A 24,255-nucleotide genomic window follows, 5' to 3' on the forward strand; every position below is an offset into this window, starting at 1 on the left:
CAATACTCAATTGAAGTATTTTGGGGGCTCTGCGTCCATGCTCCTGCACACTCGGGGCTGTGTGGAGAGTGAGAGTCGGGATTCAGAGAGGCTGGAGCAGCTGTAGTAATGCTCAGGATCAGGCTGAGGAGTGGAGAATGGGACCCAGATGGGCTGGAATGGGCCCAGAAACAGATAACCCTAGGGTGATCCAGCTGTCTCCCTCCCCTCGCTTAGCCTCCAGACCTTCCCTCTTTCCCCGTCCTATCCCTCCCCAGCCACAGGGATCTCTGCCCACCCCTCCCCCCCAACCCACTCACAATGCAATGCAAAGCACTGCAATCTGGACATTTTTCAATGAATCCGCGTACACACATGTAAACACATCACTGAGATTCAGGAACCAAATTAGAGACCTCATCGCCTTTCCCAGGCACTAGCAGGTCTAATGGACAAGTGCGGGCTTGCTGCTCATAACTGTGCTCCTGATTAGGTTCCAGATCGGTGAAGACTGGAAAAAAAATATGATTATTTGTCAACGACGCATTTGAAAAAATGCCCAGAACTGTGTGTGTTTGCAAACAGCCTTGAGCAACTCACCCAGCTTACTGTAGCTGGGCAAATAATGAAACTGTCACCACATCCTCACTCCCATGGGTTATCAGCAGGGTTTGAATAAAAGATCTGCAGCTCCGAACAAGCACGTGAGCTGAAAGAATACAATAACTCTTGTAGCTAGTTGCAGTAATAGGCTGTAATACTTTTAGTAGACTGGCCACTGAAAGAGGACACATAACATATTTTAGCAGCATGTTGCAAACCCACCATATTGTAGCTGAATCATTAATTAGGAGAATAATGTGAAATTGATTATGTAAATCGTTCCACCAGCTCTGGTTGCTGAAGTCAATGGGAGTGACTCTGGATTTACTCCCACATAAACAAGAACAGAACAAAAAAGAAAAGGAGGACTTGTGGCACCTTAGAGACTAACAAATTTATTTGAGCATAAGCTTTCGTGAGCTACAGCTCACTTCATCGGATGCATTTGGTGGAAAATGGCTGTAGCTCACGAAAGCTTGTGCTCAAATAAATTTGTTAGTCTCTAAGGTGCCACAAGTCCTCCTTTTCTTTTTGGCGAATACAGACTAACACGGCTGCTACTCTGAAGAACAGAACAGGGAACAGCCACACTGGATCAGACCAGGGTTCCACCTAGCCCAGCGTCCTGTGTCTGACTATGCTCAGCATCAGCTGCTTCAGAGGATGGCGTGTTCGTTTACTATGCTCTACAGAGCCCCCTGCTGAAAAAGTTAACACCCATACAAGGGCAGTTGCACTCTCACCTGGGTCTCGAATGTAGATGTGTCTATTGAATTATCTAATGCTTCAAACTCAATGAGTCGCCCGTTCCCGCTCCCTTTCTTTGTTCACTTCTGCTACATTTCCCTGTGTCCAAGCCCATCCTGCTCCATGGGTTTAGAGGTTAACTGCAGAAGTGGACATTCACTACAGCAATCAGTTTTAGTCAATTTTTCTTAACTAGATTTTAAGCTCTCCAGGAATGAGACTGTCTCCTTTTATGTTTATGCAGAGCACCTAGCACAATGAGACCTTGATTGGGGCCCCCAGCGGCTACCACTGCACACATTAATTGATTAACTAATCATGACAATTAATAATTATTTATTTCTGAACATAAATCACAACTGATTTAACTGTTGCTAAGTTAGCTGGATCAGTAACCTCCTAGAGGCCAGGATCTTATGTTAACTGATGTCTGTAAGGAGCTGTGCGAGTGTGACCTGCTATATTAATGATATTTAATAAATAAGTAATGGTAAAAATGATGATCTTTCTTTCCCACCCTGTGAAATCCTCCATCACTTCCTGATTTACTTTGGAAATCTCAGGGTGCTTAAGTATCTGACACCATCATGTGATGGAGGGACACAGATCTTCCTAAGCAGGAGGCGTTTACTAAAGAAATCGACAGCAGCTATAGGTGCAAATAAACAGGCTTCCACACAATTTGAGTTCCAGCTTGGTTGCCTTTGTTTACCAGGGACCAGATCCTGGAACTCTACATCACAGAGCCATCTAGTGGCTGATTAATATACTGCAAGTAAACCTCCTCATCAGAAATGCACATTCTAGGGTTTCTTTTAGCAAACTGTGAAGTGCCATTGGATTATTAACTATGGCAGATTAAAACTAATGATGGTGGTCAATAGCTCCCACAGACTGGGCATAAGGGGTGTCCAGTGCTTACATCTAAGTCTACCTCTATTTCCAGCTTAGCTTTCAGTCCACCTTCAAGGCTGAGGAATCTCTCCTGAGCATCTGGACTTGTCCTTCCTCAAGGAATTCACAAGCTGTTCTTTCAATTAAAAACTCCCTCACACCAAACACTTATCAGGCATTCCCACCGGGCGAGCTGAACAGAATTAGCCCTTGGATAGCCAGCTCTGGCTTCCCTTGGCTTCTTGAGGCTGGGACGGGTGTTGTCAAAGAGTGCCGTTGGTTGGATCAAGGTTCTAGGCCTGGCTCCCTGGAATTAATTCAGAACAGGCAACAAGGACAAGCGCCATCCTCGTCACGCAGCTAAATGCTCCAGGGTCTGTGGGGAGTGGTGGCAGCTCCTCCTTCACTCCCAAAGGGGAGCAGGGCTTTGCATTTGCCAGATCCAAGTCTCCCTGGGACACTCTGATCTTCCCAGCTCACCATGCAGCCAGCTTCCAGCTCCTCCCGTTCTGGCATCATCCTCCACAAATGTGACCCCAGCTAAATTGGCACCGAAGAGACAGGTGGCAAAGGAAGACACAGATCAGAGAAGGGCTCCATCTAGTCCAGCTGCTTTGGTGAATCCTGGACCAGGCTCTGATTAGCAGGAAGAGTCTTGGCTTTCCTGCATCGGGACAGAAGAAACTCCACTGGCCGCATGGAGGAAAGTGCCCATTGAACTCCAGGTGACATGGATCCCAGAATTCCCACCACCCTGAGATACCTTTAAGGACAGCCCCAAGATCCCTGCCACCATGCACATGAACTCCGGCTCCACACCTGTTATCGGGGATACACCCAAAAGTCATTCTCTTCTCCATGAGGTCCCCTGCCCAGGCGAGCTGCAGATCACCAGGCGCCTTGCGGACAGGCCAGTACAGTCACTTTCATGCAGCTCAGCATGACTCTGGAGAGTGGCTTGTCCCTAGCTGGGGCCACCTCCGCCACCCGAGAGCACTGTCACACTTGCACAGTGGGGTAGCAACACCTCCCAGCCGGGGATCTGGGCCAGGGCCCCGGGATGCCAGCCTGTGCCCACTTACACACCACGTCAACTGGTAGACAGCAGGCCCGGGATTGGATTGAGCAATGCCATCAGTCCTCGGCGTTAGCTTTGTGAGAACCCAGCTGCAGAGATGAGAGGCATGAAGGGGCAATCCCTGAGCAGGCCCCGATCCCTGTCTGTTCCCCTGCTGCAGGTGTTTGTGATGGCTGCGTGGCACAAAGGGTTCATCTCACAGAATGGATGCTCTCAAAGGAGCAGGAAACTCCAGCTCCCAACCCCCACCTGCCCCACACTCCTGTAACCTGGCCCCCTGGGCCCCTGTATCTCCAGTACCTCTAGCTAGCACCTAGAGCAACCGGGTCTATTGCCCCTTGGGGCTTCTAATTCCTGGGGCTAAGGAACTGCCCGTAGAAGCAGAGGCCCCTACGAACTAAGCGAGTTCAGCGGGAGGGTTTTAACAGAGCTGCTGGGCTTCCCGTTGGATCGTCTCCTGGCCCACGGCCATTCTGCAGGCTCCAACTGGGTCTCACTGGGTGCGGGGCTCCCCACGGCCATCCCGCTCCATGCATTCCCACATGGCACAAAGCACCAGCCCCAGCTTGTCGTCTCCCCAGACACAGGCACGAAGGGGCAGCGTCTGTGATCAGTGCTCCATCCAGAAACTCTGCCCCAGCCCTGTTAAACCAGCCAGAGGAACCACCCAGGATCCCAACCCCTGATGGACTCTGCCTCCAAGCTGGCCCCATGCCCACGTGGGCCGGAGAGCCTCTTCCTGGGAACCAACAGCTTTGCCACTGCACAACCCACTGCCAGTGCCATCCCAGCTGCCAGGGCATAGCTGCCTGTGGTTTGGGAGATGCATCCCTATAGGGCAGGTTATTACACAACTCTCCGCTATGGGGTTTCTCACACCGTCCTTGGCAGCACTGTGGGAGACAGGCCACCAGAGCTGGCCAGGCTAATCCCCTAGGTGGGATCTGCCCAGCTATCTAGGGGAGCGTGTGGTGCCCAGATAAGATCTCACTGGGCAAGCAACCTGCCCCCATCATCCCTGTGTCCCGAAGGCTCATGTGGCTGCTTTGGGGATCGGAGCTGCTTAGGGGAAAGGCAGCCTCTTCTCCTTCCCCAAATATCAGCTTGTTAGCAAGAGACTTGAGAGCCCTGGGGATGGATCACTGCTGGGGTAGGCCGGGTGGGTCCTAGGCCCAGATCCCTGATGGAGTCACCAAATGCCCATGTGCTTAAAGAGCCAGCCCCGCACTGGGACCCCACCTAAGCACAGTGCACTGGGCAAAGGGTCCCAGTGAATAGCAAAGCCTCTCCATCCCCTCCCGGCTCTGCTGAGCTCCTAGGCAGGCCGGCTGGAGAGCAGGGGGATGGAGTGGAATTTGGGGAAGGGGATGGGAGTATACCTGGGGAGGGCAGGGTTCCCCAGGTGGCCCGTCGAGCGCGGCTCCCTGTGAGCCCCGTGCAGACCGGAGCGGGGCCGCTGCCTGGATCCGAGCGCGAGGAGCTCCGCTCAGGTCTGTTGTGCAGAGATAATGAGCTGTCCTGTGGGCTAACACGCTGCACGGATGCATTCGATCAGAAGGGTAAGTTTATCAGCTCCAACACGTGCAGGCTGGGTGATCAGCATCCCAGCAAGGTCCTGCACGTGCGCATTGCGTGCAGCCCTGGGCAGTATGTTCAGGGAAGGAGGGCAGCCGGCAAGGTACAGACACTTGCCAAATTTTAAAGGGGAAGCCTGCTCCAAGGAGACCCCACTCACCGGGGATGGATGCCCTCCCTCCTCGGAGCGGGGGATAAGAGACGCAGGGTGCGGGTGTATTCAAGGGTGACCTCCAGGTGTCACTGCTCACACCATGAGGCTGGCAGGCTGACAGGAGATGAGCTTTGGTGGGTCTCGTGAGGGAATGGATGGACAGCTGGGGATATGTGTGGCTAGGCAGAGAGACAGGGTTCTCCTGGAAGATATGTGAGCTGTGTGGGGGAGGTGAGACAGGGAACCCCACACCGGGATTATGATTTAAAAAGCCCAACCCAGATCCCTAGCACACGCAGGAGAACTTCAGCGCCCATCACCCCATAAAAACTCAGCATCCAAATGCACCAAGCTCCCAGCATGGAGAGAGGCTGTTTCCTGGAAGGATCCCCTCCATGGCAGCCAGCCAGATGTGCTGGCAGCTGGATGTCAGTGGCCTGACAGTGGAAGGCACAACCAGTGGCCTGGTAGCTAATGCAACCCAGGCAGGTCTGGGGCAGGGGAGCCTCCAGCTGATGCCAAGGGGCCAGCGTGGGTGTTTTTTACTGACCCCTGTGATCTTTGCATGGGACGGCCCTGCATGCAGGAGGGAGGCAGCCAGACTGGGCCACTGCATTCCCAGGCGCCTGGGGGCAGGTCTCCTCGCCCCTTGCCCCTCTGTGGACTCTAGAGTGCTGGTGCATCTGGTGAGGGGCAGCTGGGTGTTACGAGGCACAGAGCGGAGCAGCCCGGGGCCTGGGGAACCCGGGTACCCCCTCCCCGCGTCTCTGTGGGGATAACAGGGCTGACACAGTCATGCTAATGGGGAGTTTAAGTGTAAGAAGTGAGCAAAAGTTTCTAAAATGTCATCACAACCTGCGACAGCAAACGCTGATGGGGAAACGTGCCAAAGAGAAACCGGGCTAGTCTGAACCGAAAAGGCCACGTTGTGGTCCACGGAGTGTTGAACTTACGCTGATGACAAGCAGGGGATGTGGAACTGGAAATTAATGACCCAAAGCTAGTGTGTCAAACATTAGGCCTAATTGGGGGACAAAGCAACAAGGGGCTGGGCTATTCTGCCCATCACACCCTTCTTGGGCTCCAAAAGAAAGAGACGTGGGGAGCAAGGAACAGGGAGAAGAACAGACAGAGGCTACTGGAGAGAGCTTCAGCATTATGGCTGCCAGGCCCCCCCATGTCCTGGGACCCTGGACCCTCTTTAATCCTGGGGTATGGCCCGGCCAGCGCGGGCCAGAGAGAGAGACCCAGACGACAGCAGCACCCCGACCAGCTCCAGCTGAATCCCAACTGCCCCTGGGATGAAAAGGGATCGGGCTGTAACAGCAGCTCCAACTCAGCTCAGCTCGCTTCTTCCCTTTCCCCACGAGGACAACTGTCACCAGCTTCAACACCATCGACCAGATGCTCAGACAAGGGGCTTTTCCCTTCTAATGCTTTCTCGCGCTGAAGGGGATGGGACCAAGGGATGAGGTTACAATGAAAAGCCCGATGGAACGCTTCCCACTGCCAAGGCTTTCGCTGCTTTGCCTTCTTCTCTGGATCTTTAAGAACAGGTTCCGAAGCTGTTTCATGGTGTGTTCGCCATGGGTCAGAGCAGGCCAAGCTGTCTGGACACCACACCCCAGACCTGGCGTAACTCTGGACAGTATCTGGGTTACGGTAACATCTGTGGCCCATTTAGTCCATCTAAATTAATGCAACACCCCTCCAGAGCCCTTGGCGTAGGAGGTGGGGACAGGTCTTTCTTCAAAGCCAACCACTTTGGGGGCCGCCTCAGGGCAACACGAGACCCCGCTTCTCTTCCTCCCCTGCAATGAGCCACAAATGCTGCCCCCACCCCTGCAATGCTCCTGGACACAGAATGGGCCTAGCCAGCCAGGCTGGGCAGTGCCAAGGGCCGTGTCGCAGCGGAAGGATACAGACCGCCATGGGCAGGCCCCTCAGACGGGCACCGCAGCAAGTGAGTCATGGAGTCTAAGGTCGGAAGGGGCCACCAGATCTCTTGTAAACCCGCGTGGAGCCCAAATGCACCCCCTGGAGACTAAGCCACGGTGTGCCGCCGGCAGAGAACGCAAGGGAACGAGGGACACCAATGCCGTGGCAGGGAGCTGACTAGGTGAGATGTGTCCAGAGGATCCCAGCAGACGACCTGCGCCCCAAACTGCTGGGGAAGGCAAAGAACCCATCCTTGCCAACCCGATGCCGTGGCTCGGTCAGACCCTGACCCCGAGAAAGAGAAGGGGGAGCGGTGAGGTGCTTACCTAGGCAGTGCACTGTCTATCTTGGCCACGTCGACAGTGGCTGTGGAGTGCTTCCCGCCCATCAGCAGCTCAGAGTTCACCAGCCACTGGAGGTTCCTGGATTTGGTGTTGATGAGGTTGACACCCTTCTTGGCCTTCACCCTGCAGAACCGGAGAGGAGAGCAAGGCTCACATCCACACGGCGGGAACGATACCGGGGGAAGGGCCATCGTGTCCCAGAGCACTTTTCCTCCCCCAGGAGGCGTGGCAGACAACGTTGTGGCTGCTGGCCAGTATTCAGTTGGGGGCAGCTAGTAGCCATTAGGGTTAGAGTTAGGCGACTGGAGTGGAACTCAGAAAAGAGGCGTTCTCTGCCTCAGTTTCCCCATTGGCAGATGGGGGTGATATTGCGTTTCGAGGTTAATGTGTGAGAGGTGTTATTCAGGGGCTATGAAAGCCAGGCCAATCTAGCCCAGCCTGGCAGTGACTGAAGATGGCTAATACTGTATTACTCAGCTTTGCAGGGGCTTATTTCAGCTAGTCTGACCCATTGCATCACCCCGGCCAGAGAACCTCACTCACTCAATGATTCCTGCCTCCAGCCCATATTTTGTAGTCGAGCTAGAGAATGTCTGCGCTGGCCCGGCTTTGCGTGTGCATGTGGTGCCCGGGGGCTGAGGCAGGCTAGGGGGCAGTCCGGAGCAGTAGTTCAGTGCACTGTGGTGGTGCAGGGGTGAAGGATGCTGCCTATGGGTCTGGGCAGGGTGTGTCCTGACTGTGTTGGTGTGAAAGGGAGAGACTGGCCCACACAACGGATAACAGACTTACTGCTGCTACCAGCTAGGAAAGGTCTCCTTGAATTCAAGTGGGCGAGTTGTGTGTGTGTGGAAGCAATGGGCCCAAAGTCCTAGCCTGGGGGGCAGGCGATGTTCACAGCAGTGGTGTCTGCACTCAGTTGTGAGATAGTGGCACCACGTGCTACCCCGAGTGCAATCATACCCTAGGGCACACGGGGAGTCTTGGAAAGAACTGGGGTCTCTCGAGGGCCAAGCTAATGCCCTTGCTGCGGGACACTCCTTACAAGGGGGCAGTGCTGCACACACACCCCCGGTGTTATTGTAGGGCTGCCCAGGCAGACAGGGCTGCGTGCACCAAGGTTTATTTCCAGGCAAGCCCTGGGGAACGGCTCCCTCCTTCGGACGCACCGCGCAGGTCCAGTGCAGGCAGCGGCAAAACGGACTCCCTGCCCCGCCCTCCACCAGCCCTGGGCCCACCCACCCCTCGCCACCCTCCCATGGCGGGACTGCATCCAGGGCAGAGGGACTCGGGGGTCCCTGACTGCCAATTACAGCCAGCAGTGGTGATCGGTTCCGTGGCCTGCTGGGACCTGGATCAAGGACCCCTGACCCCAGCTCATCGCCCGTGGGATGCCGGAGAGACTTTCACCAGCGCAGACCTGGGAGAAAGGGGCACTGTCCCACTACCAATGGGGGAAGAAAGCAGCTCCCTCTGCAGTTCAATCCCCCACCCTCTGCCATGCTTCCAAGGAGATTCCTACAGTCTGTTCCCCTCGCTGTCCCTCCCCTCCAGCGGGGCCCTGACAGGATGGGAACCGAGCGAATGAAACCCAGACCAGTGAACTCCCACCAAGAGAGCGGCTGGGCCGATGGGCCCTGGGAAGCCCGCAGCGGCGCGGTGGCTTGGGGTGGCGTTATTAGGAGGGTGCATTGAGAATTTAGCTGGTGGGGACGGTGCTCCCTTTCCCATCTCTTTCGCATCGGGCTCTTTCATTTACAAATGTCCTGACCAGCCGTGCCAGTCTTTGTACCAGTACATCAGTGGGATATCACCAAAGAGAGGGCTCGAAGTTCAGGCTCGAATCAAGGGCTCAATGAACCAGGAGCTGCCACCACCGGACTCTGGGCACCTGGCTTATGCTATTCCATAGCTCTGTGGTGCCATGTCTGCCAGATGCCTTCTGTCTGGAACCCAGTTCCAAAGCAGTCTCCAAGCACAATGGTGTACCGGGGCATGATGGGCAGGCCTGGCTCAGGGCTGGCATGGCAGGGGGCCAGGGGTAAGGAAAGAGGGGCCCTGGCAGATCAGGGAGGGGAGATGGGGGATAGTGGCAGGCTGCAGGTCAGGGCTAAGGGACATCAGCTGTGCGGTGTCGGGATCCAGTCCTGGGCTAGCAAGGCACGGCTCTCCAGGTTGATGAGGCCACAAATCCTTCTCTTTCCCAAGCACTGAACCCAGACCAGGGCAGGCGTGGTGGCGGGGCCCCCCAAGGGTGCTGCTGAAGGGAGAGTGGGCAGGGCAGGAACTCCAGGCTCGGACTGGCTGGGAAGGAAGCCAGGAAGTGTGATGCCTGTTCTGGCACTAGGGAAGGGCGTGATGCCAGCATGCTTGGGCTCCATGTACCAGATGCTGAGCGCTCCACTGGGGGGGCTGCGGGAGGGTGCTCAGCGCCTTGCTGGATGACCAGGACTGCTCCGTGCACAGCGGGGTCCTGTTCTGAATCTAGCCTAAATGGATCTCCACCCTCCACCCCATCCAGACCCTCCTGCCAGCAGCTGGTCCCAACCCTCCCTCATATACAGCCACTCTGCTCGCCCATCACCCTGCCCACGTGGCCACCTGCCCCGCTATGATCAGTCCCTCTCCCCGTCCCAGTGCCAGCTCCCCCTCCTCTCCACCGCATGGGCTGTATGTCCTGGGAAGCTGGCTGTGTATGCAGGGCACCCAGCCCCCGCCCCCCCCACCAGCCTCCTAAAGCCCTGCCCACCCTTCCCCTCCAGTGCCCTATTGCTCTGCCACCCCGTCCCCTCCAGCACCCACCCACCCACTGCAGCACTCTCTGACCACGCCCACTCTGGACCTCACAGCTCCACCCTCACTACCCTCTCCTGCAGCACCTCACGCCCCCATCCGCCCCCCCAACCCATCCAGCCTCCTGCCAGGCCCTTGCACCTCCAGGACCTCTTGCTCTGGCTGTCCCTTGTACCCCATGGCAGGCCCATCCCCCGCAGGGGCCAAACACATGTTCACACCCTGTGCTGTAAGACTCCCACCAATAGACTGCCGGGGGGTCCCCAACACTCACTGAATTGCCCGCCATGGGCTCAGGGTCCCTGGCATGGGGACAGCTGTGCGCTGGGATTGGGGAGACAATCAGAGCTGTCAGGAACCCCCCCAGCCTCCCCTGTACCCCAAAAAGGGCCTCTCTCCCTGCACCATGCTGCGCCCCATCTGTAACATGCACCCACAGTGGGGATGCCCAAGCTTACTGGCATCAGGTTAACGAGGCCAACCTCACAAGGGTGTTTGCCAGGCGTGGGGGATATGCATTGGCAAACATCCCCAGGGGGCAGCTGTTATTAACAACGCAGGCTCCCCGTTCGCTGCGTCCTTGCCATGCACCCCAGGAGCTGAGCAGATCAACAAAGTGCTTGCAGCATCTTCACCCTGCTGTACCCCGAGACCCCCCGGAAAACCCAGCACCCAGGCCCTGCCTCTGGCATCCACCTTTTCCGGTGCCATCTACTCCAGGCCACCCTCCAAGCCAGCAACAGAGCCAGTGAGGGAGGCTGGGATGGGACCCAGGAAATCTGCCCTGCTGTTGACTCCATGGGACTTTGGGTGAGTCCTGTAGGGCCAGACCTTCCCAAATATCCAGCAGCCCGTAAGATCAACGGAGCCTGCTCCCCTGGGCTCTGGGTGCTGAGTACGTTAAACCTGGTCTCTAGGCCCAGGGTGAAAACCACCATTCTGAGTTGGGACTGGGAGCCCTCTAAGTGCTGACCAAAGGGGCAGGATCCGAGGATGGATTGTCTCCCCTCCCTGCACCGTGCCCTGGCAGATGTAGTGCAGCCAGCCGGCCTAGCCTCCAGAGGAAGCCAGGCCCCTGACGCATGTTTGGATTTTGCACCAGAAACACGAGATTGGGCCTGAAAAAGGCCCGTTTTCTCATCAGCTCTAATGACACAGCAGCAAATGCCAAGTCGGACCCTGCTCCGATCTCCTCAGATGCCCCGTCTGAGGGGTCCGGCTGGCTCCCCGGGGGGCCTGGTGTAGCAGGGGATCTGCTACGCAAGAACAACACGTCACGACACTTCCCCACCTGCACCCACCAGAAGGCCTAAAGAATCACCTCCGGGATTAAACAACACACGCAGTGCAGCACACGCCTTTCCCCACTCGCCGCTGAACCCGCCCCTGGCAGACAGGCTCCCCGGCAGATTTCCAAAAGCGCCCAGCCAGCTAACTCCCAATGAAACCCATGGGAGTTAGGCACCTCAAACGCCTTTCCAAACCTGGGAGAGCTCACGGCACTGGCTGCTGAAATGCAGCCCACTCTGGGGTGGGCCACGACAGCAATTTCCCAGTGCGCAACAACCCAGCTGCTCAGGGCCAGCACCGCGCGCAAGCAGAGCGCCTTCTAGCTGCAGGCTGGAGCGTCGGCTCGGCGCTCAGACCGTGGCTGCAGAGGTGTGGTCAGCGTGCTCTTCCCCGGCCACGCGGACGTACCTGAGCGTGAAGTGCTCCACGGTGGAGTTGGCCAGTAGGTAGAGGAAGATGCTGAGCACTTCGCCCGGCTTGAGGGGCTTGTCCGGCAGGCGGATAAAGATGTTGCCGTCCAGCCGGTGCTCTTGCATCAGCTCGGTGGGCGGGGGCGGGAAGAGGCTGATGCTGCCAATGCGCAGCAGGGGGTGCTGCGTGGGGCCCTCGGTCCGGGCAGCGCCGCCCCCCCGGCGCGGGGAGGTCTCTCCGGGGCACTCCCCGGCCCCGTCGGGCGCATGCAGCGTGTAGTACAGCTCGGCCTGCTGGCTCTCGCCGCTCAGGTCCAGGGCCTCTGGCGCCTTCCTCCTGCCCAGGGGCACGGCCGAGGGGCCGAACCAGGCGTGGGGCAGCTCGGCCTGCACCAGGCAGGTGGCCAGGCTGCCCCGCAGGCGGCAGGAGCTCTTGATCTCGCGGGCCTCGCGGAAGGCGTGCAGCCGGACACAGGGCAGCCGGTCGGTCACATCGAAGTCGTCCCAGTCCCGGCCCGCCACGTAGAAGAGCACCTGGACCACGGGCTGGCTGGCCAGCACCCGCGGCTGGATGATGAAGGCTCGCACCTTCCAGTTGACGGTGAGGCGGTCGGGGATCTCCAGGGTGCTGGATGGCTGGAGCTGCTCCTTGGGCAGGACCAGCCCGGTACTGAAGGGCCCCAGCGAGACGTTGAGGACGGGCAGCTCCTTGGTCTGGAAGATGACGAAGGGCTCGGAGCGCTGCAGGGGGGTGCTGGCGTTCCCCCCCGGCTCCACCCCTGTCTCCTTCAGGAAGAAGGCCAGGCGGGTGTTGGAGAGGCGGTAGCTCACAGGCAGGGTCACAGCCGCCGCGGGGGGCCAGGGCTCCGGGGGCTCCGAGCTAGGCGCTGGCACCTTTCCCTGGGCTGGAAACAGGACAGAGAACAGGGCGCATTAGGGACGGGACAGAATGCTGAGCGCCACGTGCATTGTCGCCCCCCAGCAGCCAATGGGCCCAGCTGCCCCTGCCGCCCCTCACTTGCCCCTGCTGCCAGCCTCTACCACTACCACTCTACCACTCTACCTTGCACCCGCCACGTACCCCCGCGTTTCCCTCACACACCCCCACGCTGTCAACAGCACTGTGACCGCGCCTTTCATCCACCAATCGCAAAGTGCTTTACAGAGGAGGCCCGTATCATTATCCCCATTGTACAGATGGGCAAACCGAGGCACAGATGGACACCAGCTCAGGAGCCGGCCTGCCATCTCTGCTGGATTCCATGCCAGGTTTATACCCTCTCTGCAGTCTGTGCGGCGAAGGGAATGCTGCCATGGGGCACCTCCAGCACTAGCATCCAAAATTGCAGCCAGGGCACAGAGGCAAAGCTCTGAAGGGCCCAGAGAATGGGATCCCCTCAGTACGATACCTGTACAATCCCCTGGAGTCCCAGCTCCAGGAGCCCCTGAAGTGCTGAATATCTGTGCAACCCCCTGCGGCGCGGGGACTCTCCCGGGAGACCCTCTGCGGTTTGTCAGTGCCTATAAGCCACTGGCCAGTTTTATCATGCCAGCCGACCCCCTGGCAAACGGCCCGGTCCATCAGACCATTGACAGCACGGGGCAGTTTGCTGTGGGGACAGGGGGGTCGTGAGCGTTTGTGTTCACATGATTTTTATTGGGAGATGAAAAAGCTCCCGCACTGATTCCCAAACTCCGCTCTTTGCTGCCAGAGCTCTGCACTCCAGGTCTCACCGCGGGCTCTGGGAGGAAACACACTGGACACTGCGGAGACACACCTACTGGGAGATAAACCGTGGCAAAACTGCATTAGGAAAAACACAAGGAGAGACTGGGGCCCATTCAGGGAGATGCCGATTTTCACCAGGGTTGGTTCAGAGCCCCCAGATTTTGCTAAACAACCCCCCCAGAGACACAGAATGAAAATGCAGCAACGAATTTGGATAGGGTGGGGAATCAGATTGGTAATCAAGATTGGATTTCTACAGCACCCAGCAAAACAGGGTCCTGGCCCCTGACTCAGGCTGCTCGGCGTTACCATAATACTCCTAATAAATAACATACAGCACCCAGCACAAGGGATCCTGGTCCACGATTCGGGCTGTTAGGCATTACCGTAATACTCCTAATAAATAACGTACAGCACCCAGGACAATGGAGTTGTGGTCCACGGCTGGGGCTGCTAAGTGCTGCTGCAAGCTAAAGAACAAGAAGGCCCCGTCAATTCGGTGGGGAGCTAGATCTAAATTCTGCAGCAGGCCCCTGGATCCTGCCGCCTCTGGCAGACTAGGGATTCTGGGGAAGCTTTGCTAAAATTAGAGGAGTTTTTAATGAAGCAACTATGTAAATAAACAGCACGCTCAGCCCAACAGCCCCTGAGAGTGTTCCTTTGATCTGTGAGGCAATTTGCTTTGCACTGATCTTCCCTTTCCCACTGTGAGGGGTCGGGGGTGGTGCTGGCAGCTCCAAGCCGCAGCGTGGGAGTTGTCAGAAGGCAGCTGGGGGGTTGGGCAGCTGGGGAGGGGGCAGTGTGGGGGTTGGGCACCAGAGGAGGTGGAGTTTGGATTTGTGGGAGAAGCGCAGGAACTGCCAAACTGGGCAGCAGTGCGACAGAGAGCAATGTGGTCCTTTAAATGGACATCGGTAGGTTTCAGAGGTAACACCCCATCGAGATAAGAGGAGCGGCTCAAACTGCAGCTGGGTGGAGAAAGGCAGTGCTGTTTGGCAGGAGGATTTTGATATTGCAAAACCTGGTTTCCTTCCGATTTGGAATGAAACCGAAAAACTTCAAAATTCTCCGCAAAAGGGAATGGAGCAGAGGACGTTGGGAGCTGGGGTTGCGGAGGAGCCAGCACTCCCAGGGCTTCCAGGCTCCCTAGCATCCTGTCTGCTGACAGGGAGCTGGGACCGTGGAAGCCTTGACTGGTCTGGGGGTGTAGAAGCCCTGGGAATCCTGGGAACCTTGGAGCTAGGGAACCGGTGCTCCCAGACTCTGTCAGCCCACCAGGTGAGCCAGGTGAGCAAGCTGGCAGGGAAATCAAGCAGGTTTCAGACAGACACCTGTCTGGGCTCTGACAAACATGTAACAAAGTTGAACCACGAATCGCTTCCATGGTGACAAATCGGCGTCCTCCGAGGGCCGCAAATTTCCGACCCGCCTGCCAAGCTGCTGGGGAGGCTGCCTGCAGACTCAGGCAGATGTCGCTGCACCAGGACATGCTTTCAGGCTTGCCCCACCGCGAAGGGGAGGCACAGAAGGCGAGGTCTGTCAGGGATATAAATCCAGGTAGCGCCATTGAAATCAGCTGAAATCAGTCTCTTGGGTGGAGACCCACATCTCTCTCCCTCCCTCCAGGCCAGAAAGCTCTCGGCCACTGAGGTGTTATCCCCAGCAAAAGTCCGTCTGCCCAAGCAGGCCTGCTTGCTTTCTCCTCCGAGCTGGCTCAAACGGGACTGCCCGCAGGGACAAGCTACCACAACTCTTTCTAAGCAAGCCTAGATATTCTTCAGGGAGAAACGCTAGAGAGATGGCATTAAAGCCCATCAGAGAACCCACATACATGCTGGCCACCCCAGCCCAAGGTGGGCTCTGGCAGGAGCAGTCCTTCAACGCTAACGAACCCCCAGTGCCCTGCGGTGCCACAGCACCGAGCTAACAAACCCCCAGTGCCCTGCGGTGCCACAGTGCTGAGCTAACGAACCCCTGAGGTGCCACGGTGCCGAGCTAACGAACCCCCAGTGCCCTGCGGTGCCACAGCGCCGAGCTAACAAACCCCCAGTGCCCTGCGGTGCCACAGTGCTGAGCTAATGAACCCCTGAGGTGCCATGGCGCCGAGCTCACGAACCCCCAGAGCCCTGTGGTGCCACGGCGATGAGCTAACGAACCCCCAGCACCCTGCAGTGCCACGGCACCGAGCTAACAAACCCCTGAGGTGCCACAGCACTGAGCTAAAGAACCACCAGTGCCCTGCGGTGCCAAGGTGCTGAGCTAACGAACCCCTGAGGTGCCACGGTGCCGAGCTAATGAACCCCGAGCACCCTGCGGTACCACGGCACCGAGCTAACAAACCCCTGAGGTGCCACGGCGCTGAGCTAAAGAACCACCAGTGCCCTGTGGTGCCAAGGTGCTGAGCTAATGAACCCCTGAGGTGCCATGGTGCCGAGCTAATGAATCCCCAGTGCCCTGCAGTGCCACGGCACTGAGCTAACCAATTCCCAGCGCTCTGCGGTGCCATGGCGACGAGCTAATGAACCCCCAGTGCCCTGCGGGCCATGGCGACAAGCTAACGAACCCCCAGCACCCAGCGGTGCCACGGCACCATGCTAATGCACCAAAGATGCAGGATGAGGTGCCGTTCCCGGAAATGCTGGCATGCAGAAGGACATTACAGTAATTGCAGCATTGATCGTCCACCAGCACTAACAACTGGGAAAAGGGCACAAAGAATTGTTTCTGCAAAATTTCCGACTCTGGAAAATCAATCTCCTGCTGCAAACCATGCGGTTCTGCCCCCGGGAACTCGCCTCAGCTCGCTGCATATCGGGTCCTGCTGGTGGGAGCAGCACTCTGGAGGGCGGACCACCACACAGCCCTGCCCACTCCCTCTGATTTCTGTTTCGCTGGCCCTGGGCCGTATTTTCTCCCTGGATGGGGCACGGACGGGAAGCTGGCTCCCTTTGAATGAGGGAAGGAACGGAGTGGTTGTTTCATGCCGAAGGGATGAGAGTTAAAGGACAGCCTCCCATTGACCTCGCAGAGCCCGTACACGCAAACGCACACACACATGGCAAAGGTTCATGAGGAGAGGGGACTGGTGTGCACTGGGAATGCTAGTACCTGGGGCCTGGCCCACCCCAGTATCACCGTGACTCAGCAGGAAGGGGGAAACAGGACCAGTTTAAATCACTGGCCCAATAGGCCAGTTCTTAGGGCTCCAGGTTCCAGAGTCCTGTGATCACACCAGACTTTTAGCTTCCAATTAAAATAACAAGGTCAGTTCCTAGCCTGGGAAATGGTGCTAAAAAGCTCAAAAACGTGACTCAGGACTAACCAACGCAGCAACTTCTGCCTGAGTCTGCAGAGAGCTTGAGACAATTGCTCTGGGCAGGGGCGGGAACTGCCCCAAGCATCTCAACAGGGTGTTAAGACCCAGCCCGGCTGCTGTGGAGGCTCCTCCAACCCCACCTCAGCAGAGGACGAAGGGTGGAGCAGGCCCAGGCCACTTATCCTAAACCCTGGTGGGTGGGCAGGCTGTCTTTGCTGCCCCTCCTGAGGGGACCTGTTTGCTTTCTGCCTGTTGTATCCTTGAACTACATCCTCGCTGGTGTGAATCAGCAAAACTCGGCCAGACAACTGTCATTAACGAAACCCAGGGACCAAGATAACAAAAAACATCTGCAGAGCCCAGCAGGGCAACAGATCAGGGCCACCATTCAGGAGACTGCGCTCCTGAGGTCAGAGGGGCTAGAATTAAGGACATGAAGACAGGCCCTTACCAGTCTGTCTGGGGAGAAATGGACCCATTAATTAACACACAAAGGAATGGAACCAGCAATGATTCTAAATCTACTCAGCTTCCTTCCTTCCCTTGGTCTCGAACCAGGGAATTAAAGAGCAGGCCATTGGACAATTAGCTGGTAATGAAGATCTTGTCAATATCGCTGTCTGTTGATTAAACAGCTAGTAAGGGAAACTCAAACGAGCCAGTTCCTGCTTCCACCAGGACTAATGTTAAATTGAGAACCGTGCCTGGCCTGACAAATTCAAAATAGCCAGCCAAGACAATACACATCCCAGGCCTTAAGGGAAGCAACAAACAAATTAACTGTGCCCGCCATGTGCACTTATTTCTGAAAATCCACAAACGCAGCTGACACCAGACAAATGGAATAAGTTCAAATGTGGGGGGCACTCTTCAAAATAAGGAAACACAGTGATCCCAGGAATTCCCATCGTGGCAAACTGAGTTTCATCCCAGTGCAGCAAATGTTATGCCACAAGGAAAAGAAATCTGTAGCCATCTAGGGATGGATTTTCAGAAGATCTCCATATGCTGGGTGCCTGTTAGGTGCCGAGATCTAATTGCCGGCACTGAGGCCTGGGGAATCCAGCACTGAGCAGAGCTGGAGAGAGTGGCCTTTTAACGAGAGCATGCCCAATAAGGAATGCCGAGGGGCTGGTGTAGGTGTGGCAAAATTAGATTTTTATATTTTCGTCATTTCGATGGACAATATCGAGGTTTCTTTGGAGACATTTGGTAGATTTTTATCAGTTTAAATTTTCACAGTTGTACAAAATTCTGAGGGTGGAGGGAGGTCAGACAATCAAAATATTTAATGGCAGTCGATATCTGAGATTCCATGCTGAGATTTATAACTGGTAAAACTCAAATGGTCAACATCGCTGGTGAAAATACATAAAGGGAACATAAATCAAACTCTCCTAAGTCCTCAAGCAGCTTTTTTCTTAATTTGCCTCTCTGTAAATTTCGCTTGAGCACTGAGGGAAATATTTTCCCCTTGGCTGGTGTGTGGTGAAATTGACGTTTACTGACATTTACCAATCAATATCTAATCCTTCCAAGCCGAGGTATAAGGACAACTGAATCAACAGGCAAACACGATCTTGTCTTCTGCTAGAACTACAACACGAGCCAAGGAAGGGAACACACTTTGTGTCATTACGATGTAGCACTGTCACACCGAGTGAACACTGGCAGAGGACAGCAGGTGGACTGAGATGGGTGGGGTTAGCGGCGGGGCACTCCAGGAATCTGGGCCAGGTCCCCAGCTGGTATAAACCATCCTCATGATGTCCCTGACTCTGGCAGTGCCCAGGAGATTGGAATCTGCTCACCCCTCTTCTCTGGGGCAACGTTTACCACTGTGCCGAGCTCTTGGCAGCATACAGTCCCATGGGCACAGCCAGCACCGAAGACAGGTGCTGGTCCCCCTGGGGGCATCTCAGCCTGGTGCCATAATTGCCAGTGTCTCTTTCACCTCGTCTCTCTCACATGCTGGGACTGACAGACAGCTGCAGACAGTGTTATGACTGGCCATCAAATCATGTAGGCTGGCCCTAGTGTTTGCCTCTTGACCTGTTGATTACCCCAGTCAAGTCCTTCCTTCCCTCTATCCCCACCTCCCCGATGTTCATTTAATGCCACCACTCTCTCTCGTACTCTGGGTCAGTGCCGCAGGCTGCGTTCCTCAGCTCTCACCACCCCCTCTCTCATCTCCAGCACCTCGGTCTGCACCCCTATAGTTCGCCCCACTGGGAGCCAGACAGCCCTGGTGCATGCAGCCTCTTGAAATGCACCTGGCTGGTGCAAATTGGCCAAGGTCTGTTGGCTTCGATGGAGCGATGCCAATTTATGTCCACTGGGGATCTGGAGCGATTCACTTCCAAAGCAGCCAATCTGTCCTGCTCCCCACTGCAGGAAGAAGGACCCGACAATCAAAGACGCTGAATTATTCAGTCTCCACCTGTGGGTCCGCGTACAGCCCTGGGTCTCTAAGGCTTTCTGGGCACAACAGAGTCCCCCCATCTCTCCGACAGTGGGGGCTGACGCAGCGGTAGCAATCGTGCAAAACGGGTCTGGCTCTCAGCTGTGTTCTTGCGCGTTTATGCACTGTAAAGAGGCCTTGAAGTGGGCAGGTGTGTTGCTGGCATATAACACCACTCCTATGTTAGCATGGGGATAAATCAGTGGGGGGTGTTCAGATTGCGGGGCACTAGGGTTGTGCTCTTTCCCAGGGCCTATAGGGAGCCATGAGGAGCAGCTCTGAGGCTGCACTGATTTATGCCAGGGGCCAGGCCTGCCCTGCATGTCTCGAGGGTACAGGGATTTAAAACCACCATACTCTGTACCCTCTCTGTCCCTGCTGCGAGCACAGGAATGGAGCAACGGAGAATGTGGCCCAAAGGCCAACCTACAGGCCCCAGACAACCACTAGCATTTTGACCTCCATGCTGGATTCTATAGAGCTGAGTAGCAAGCTATTTCAAGACCCAGGAATCTCTGATTAGCTCTTTCTCTGTCCCTTGAATGTTCAGCATCACTGATTCATTTCATATTTAATCCCCTTATGGCGTTTGCTCTCCCTGAACAGTGTCACACCCCAGCCGTTATCTGAACTGGCTGAAATGCCAAGACCATAGCAATCTCTTGGGGTCAGGGGCTGGCTCTGAGTTCCCTGTTTGTGGTGGGGGTGTTTTATCTCCTTCCTCACATGCATCAGAGCTTGGCCACAGCTGGAGATGGGACACTGGGCAGGGCGGGCTGGCGGGCTGGTGACTGGAGCTGGCACAGCCAATCCTCTTTGAGCTGCCTGGCTGATGGGCCTTGCTCGCATGCTAACTGATCACCAGACTGGGGGCCAGGAAGAAATTTTCCCCCAGCTCAGATCAGCAGGGACTTTGGGGGGTTTTCGCCTTCCCCTGCAGCTGGTTGACCTGCTGAGATCATAGAATCATAGAAGATTAGGGTTGGAAGAGACCTCAGGAGGTCATCTAGTCCAACCCCCTGCTCAAAGCAGGACCAACACCAGCTAAATCATCCCAGCCAGGGCTTTGTCAAGCCTGACCTTAAAAACCTCTAAGGACGGAGATTCCACCACCTCCCTAGGGAACCCATTCCAGTGCTTCACCACCCTCCTAGTGAAACATTGTTTCCTGATATCCAAACTAGACCTCCTCCCCCACTGCAATTTGAGACCACTGCTTCTTGTTCTGTCATCTGCCACCACTGAGAACAGCTGAGCTCCAGCCTCTTTGGAAACCCCCTTCAGGTAGCTGAAGGTGCTATCAAATCCCCCCTCACTCTTCTCTTCCTCAGACTAAATAACCCCAGATCCCTCAGCCTCTCCTTGTAAGTCACATGCCCCAGCCCCCTCATCATTTTCGTTGCCCTCCGCTGGACTCTCTCTAATTTGTCCACATCCCTTCTGTAGTGGGGGGACCAAAACTGGACACAATACTCCAGATGTGGCCTCACCAGTGCCAAATAGAGGGGAATAATCACTTCCCTCGATCTGCTGGCAATGCTCCTACTAATGTAGCCCAATATGCCGTTAGCCTTCTTTTCGCCTTCCCCTGCAGCTGGTTGGCCTGCTGAGATCAGCTGGGCACGTCTCACCTAATCAAACCCCTCCACATTTCACAGGCCTTGGGCATTGGTGGCACCCAGATCTCTCCTGAGCACTTGGGCACACTCCTGTTCTCTGCTGGTGGCATCAAACAGTTTAGGCCTCTGAGGACTGAAATGTTTTCCTCTGACGTGGCTGGGCTCAGTATAGGGGTATCTGGGTCAGTCAGTCTGTACATCGGGTCTCTATACAACTCTATGGACCAGTGTGATCTTCTCCAGGCACTAGAGCAATACAAACAATAAACAGGAATAGGGCTGTCGTTTAGACCTGCCCTGGGGCGGGGGGTTGGTGGCATGGAGTCAGCTGATCTACACCAGGGATCCTTGTGTTGCTTCCAGTGGCAGAGCTGAGCTGTGGGAGAGATGATGGGAATTCAAGTCTATTGTAGATCCAGCCCAGATGTTGGGGCGGTGAGAGGATGCTTTCATTGCTTGTGCCCCCAAAACGTATCCATGTGGGATTAACAATCCAGACTGGGAGAGTAAGAACGGCCATATTGGGTCTCCATCCAGCCCCATGTCCCATCTCCCGACAGTGGCCAGTGCCGGATGCTTCAGAGGGAATGAACAGAACAGGGCAGTTAGCGAGTGATCCATCCCCTGCCATCCAGTCCCAGCTTCTGGCAGTCAGAGGCTTAACAAAGCAACAGGTGCGATGAGTGTTCTCACAGCCCTGCATTTCTGCACACGAAGCGCCACCCTCCAGTGCAAACCAGGGGAGGGATAGCTCAGTGGTTTGAGCATTGGCCTGCTAAATCCAGGGTTGCGAGTTCAATCATTGAAGGGGCCATTTAGGGATCTGGGGCAAATATTGGGGATTGGTCCTGCTTTGAGCAGGGGGTTGGACTAGATGACCTCCTGAGGTCCCTTCCAACCCTGATCTTCTCTGATTCTATGATTAAACCACAGGAGCGCCAGCAATCGTGTGCCAATGCGGGCACCGGAGAGGGGAGTGCTGTGGCTGAATCTGCTGCAGTCAGAGTCCCCTGGGGGAAGTTGCGGGTGCAGCAAAGTGCCCCAAATCCAGTGCCACCTGCCGCCAGGATGAGTCTATGCACCTGACCCAAAACGCATGCCTCTTGGGATCACTTCCCCCACCACTGAACTGCAGCCACCTCGGGGGAGCGGCGGGGCAGCTGTTTCAAAGTTTGATGCTTTGGGACAGGATGTGAAGCAGGCTGCTGTAGCTGATTGATATGCCGGGTAAGGGAAGCAGGGAGATGGGACACCACTGTCCAAGCTGGGGTGTGGCTAGGATTTCAGGGGAGTGTCCGGAGAGATTCAGTGACGCAAACGGGCAGGCCCTCGTTCATTCAGCCCCAGCTTTCGGGTACCAGAGCAATAGGCTGGGCCAGCTCCCTCCTCCTTCTCCCCGCTGTCCCCACCAGGCCGGCACGCCCTGCTCCCGAGGCTCCCACCTAGCGGTCACGGGCAGGGGAGTGGGCTCCACCTCAGCTCCCAAGCACACACTGCCACACCCAGGCTCCTTTCGGAAGGTTTCCTGAGCTAATGCAAGCAAATAGAAGAGCCAGAAACAGCCCCTTTGGGCACCCTTTGTCCAAGGCCTCTCCTCCCAGTCAGCTCTGCTCCTCTTCTGGATCATCGGCCCCCACGCTACCCTCCTGGGCACCTGGCCCCTTACGCCAGGGCTGTGCCATCTATGCCAGCTCCACTCCTCCCTGGCGCCACCAATATATCCCTCATCCCATCCAGCAGCTGGGCTACCCCTTTGTGCTCTGCTCCAATGGTCACTGTTGCCAACTCTCACCGTATTTGGCATTTTTCTTAAAGCCCCAGCTCCTGGAGTCAGGTGATCAGAGGGGACTCTCAGCTTTAATTTAAATAAAAGAGAGAAAGTTTCGCTCCCTTGTGGCCGGGGAGAAAAGCTGGAAAACGTGACCCCAAAAGACTCAGAAACCAGAAGGCAAATAAGGAGTTTAGTAGTTTAAAAATCTCACAATTTTAAAGCCAATCTCATGATTTTGGGGGCCCTGACTTGTGATTTTTGACAAACTGCAGCTGGATGGGCTGTGTAACAGACAGAGAGCCTCTCTGAGTTTCGGGGTTGAATGTTCCTCCCTGATGCTTAATAGAGCACAAGCTACAAAACCTGGCTGTAGCTCTGAGCTCTGCCCCCTGTACACTCCACCCCGGTTTGCACAGGGCACACGGCAGGAGTGGAGGGTAGGGGGAGAGGGGGCTGGTGCAGCCTGTAGCTTCATCCACATTGGAAAGCGTATGAATATGGATGAAGGCTGGAGGTTTCAGCGTAGCAAATTAAAAACGAAATGTCGCTGGGAAAATCTGGGGAAGCATCTGCAGCCGCTCTGATGAGCCCGGCTAATGGGAGCGCAGGAACTGTGTTTACTAACATGCCTGAGACAAACAGACCTTGCCCAGGGGCCAGGCCGGTTCCAAATCAGGACTCAGAGACTTTAAGGCCAGAAGGGACCATCATGATCAGCTGGTCTAACCTCCTGCACATCGCAGGCTGCAGAACCTCACCCACTCCTGTGATAGTCCCCTCACCTCTGGCGGGGTTACTGACGTTCTCAAATCTGGATTTAAAGACAGAGAATCTACCTCTTGCTTTAGTTCAAACCTAGAAGTGGCCCGTGTGGCACTGCCCCTGGATCTCAGCCAGTCTGACCTGGGGGGAAATTGCTTCCTGACCCCAAATCTGGCGATCAGTTAGACTCTGAGCATGTGGGCGAGACCCACCAGCCAGACACCTGGGAAAGAATCCTCTGTAGTAACACAGAGCCCTCCCCACCCAGTGTCCTGTCTCCGGCTATTGGAGATATTTGCCACTAGCAGTTGCAGATCAGCTACATGCCATTGTAGGCACTCCCATCATATGGTCCCCTCCATAAACTTATCAAGCGCAGTCTTAAGACAAGTTAGGTTTTTGCCCCCACTGCTCCCAGAACTTCACTCCTCTGATGATTAGAAACCTTCATCTCATTTCCAGCCTAAACTCATTGATAGCTAGTTTATATGCATTCGTTTTTGTGCCAACATTGGCCCCTACCTTAAATAACTCCTTTTGCTCCCTGGAGTAATCACACCTCCCCTCGGCCTTCGCTTTGCTAGGCTAAACAAGCCAAGCTCCTTGAGTCTCCTCTCATAAGGTAGGCTCTCCATTCCTCTGCCCATCCAAGTAGCCCTTCTCAGCACCTGCTCCCATTTGAAATTAACCTTCTTTTGATGGGCTGCCTGTGCGTGCGGAGCACTGACGGGGCGTGGAAGCGCAGCCTGTGTATGGGTGTTTGATTCATACACTTCTCCGTGTGGAGACTGGCTT

At 55.8% G+C, this 24,255-nt stretch overlaps 1 protein-coding gene across 1 annotated transcript in view; it reads right to left on the minus strand.

Annotated features, from left to right (window-relative positions):
* TMEM132E (transmembrane protein 132E) overlaps positions 1–24,255 on the minus strand; it is a 241,843-nt gene that overhangs the window by 30,890 nt on the left and 186,698 nt on the right. The window contains exons 2-3 of the mRNA XM_038375858.2: positions 11,801–12,707; positions 7,295–7,435 (exon numbers count right to left, since the gene is read on the minus strand). Of these exons, the coding sequence (XP_038231786.1) occupies positions 7,295–7,435; positions 11,801–12,707 (1,048 nt within the window). The remainder of the gene's footprint in view (positions 1–7,294; positions 7,436–11,800; positions 12,708–24,255) is intronic.

This window comes from Dermochelys coriacea, chromosome 17 (genome assembly GCF_009764565.3).
Source record: "Dermochelys coriacea isolate rDerCor1 chromosome 17, rDerCor1.pri.v4, whole genome shotgun sequence".
Lineage (NCBI taxonomy): Eukaryota > Metazoa > Chordata > Testudines > Dermochelyidae > Dermochelys > Dermochelys coriacea.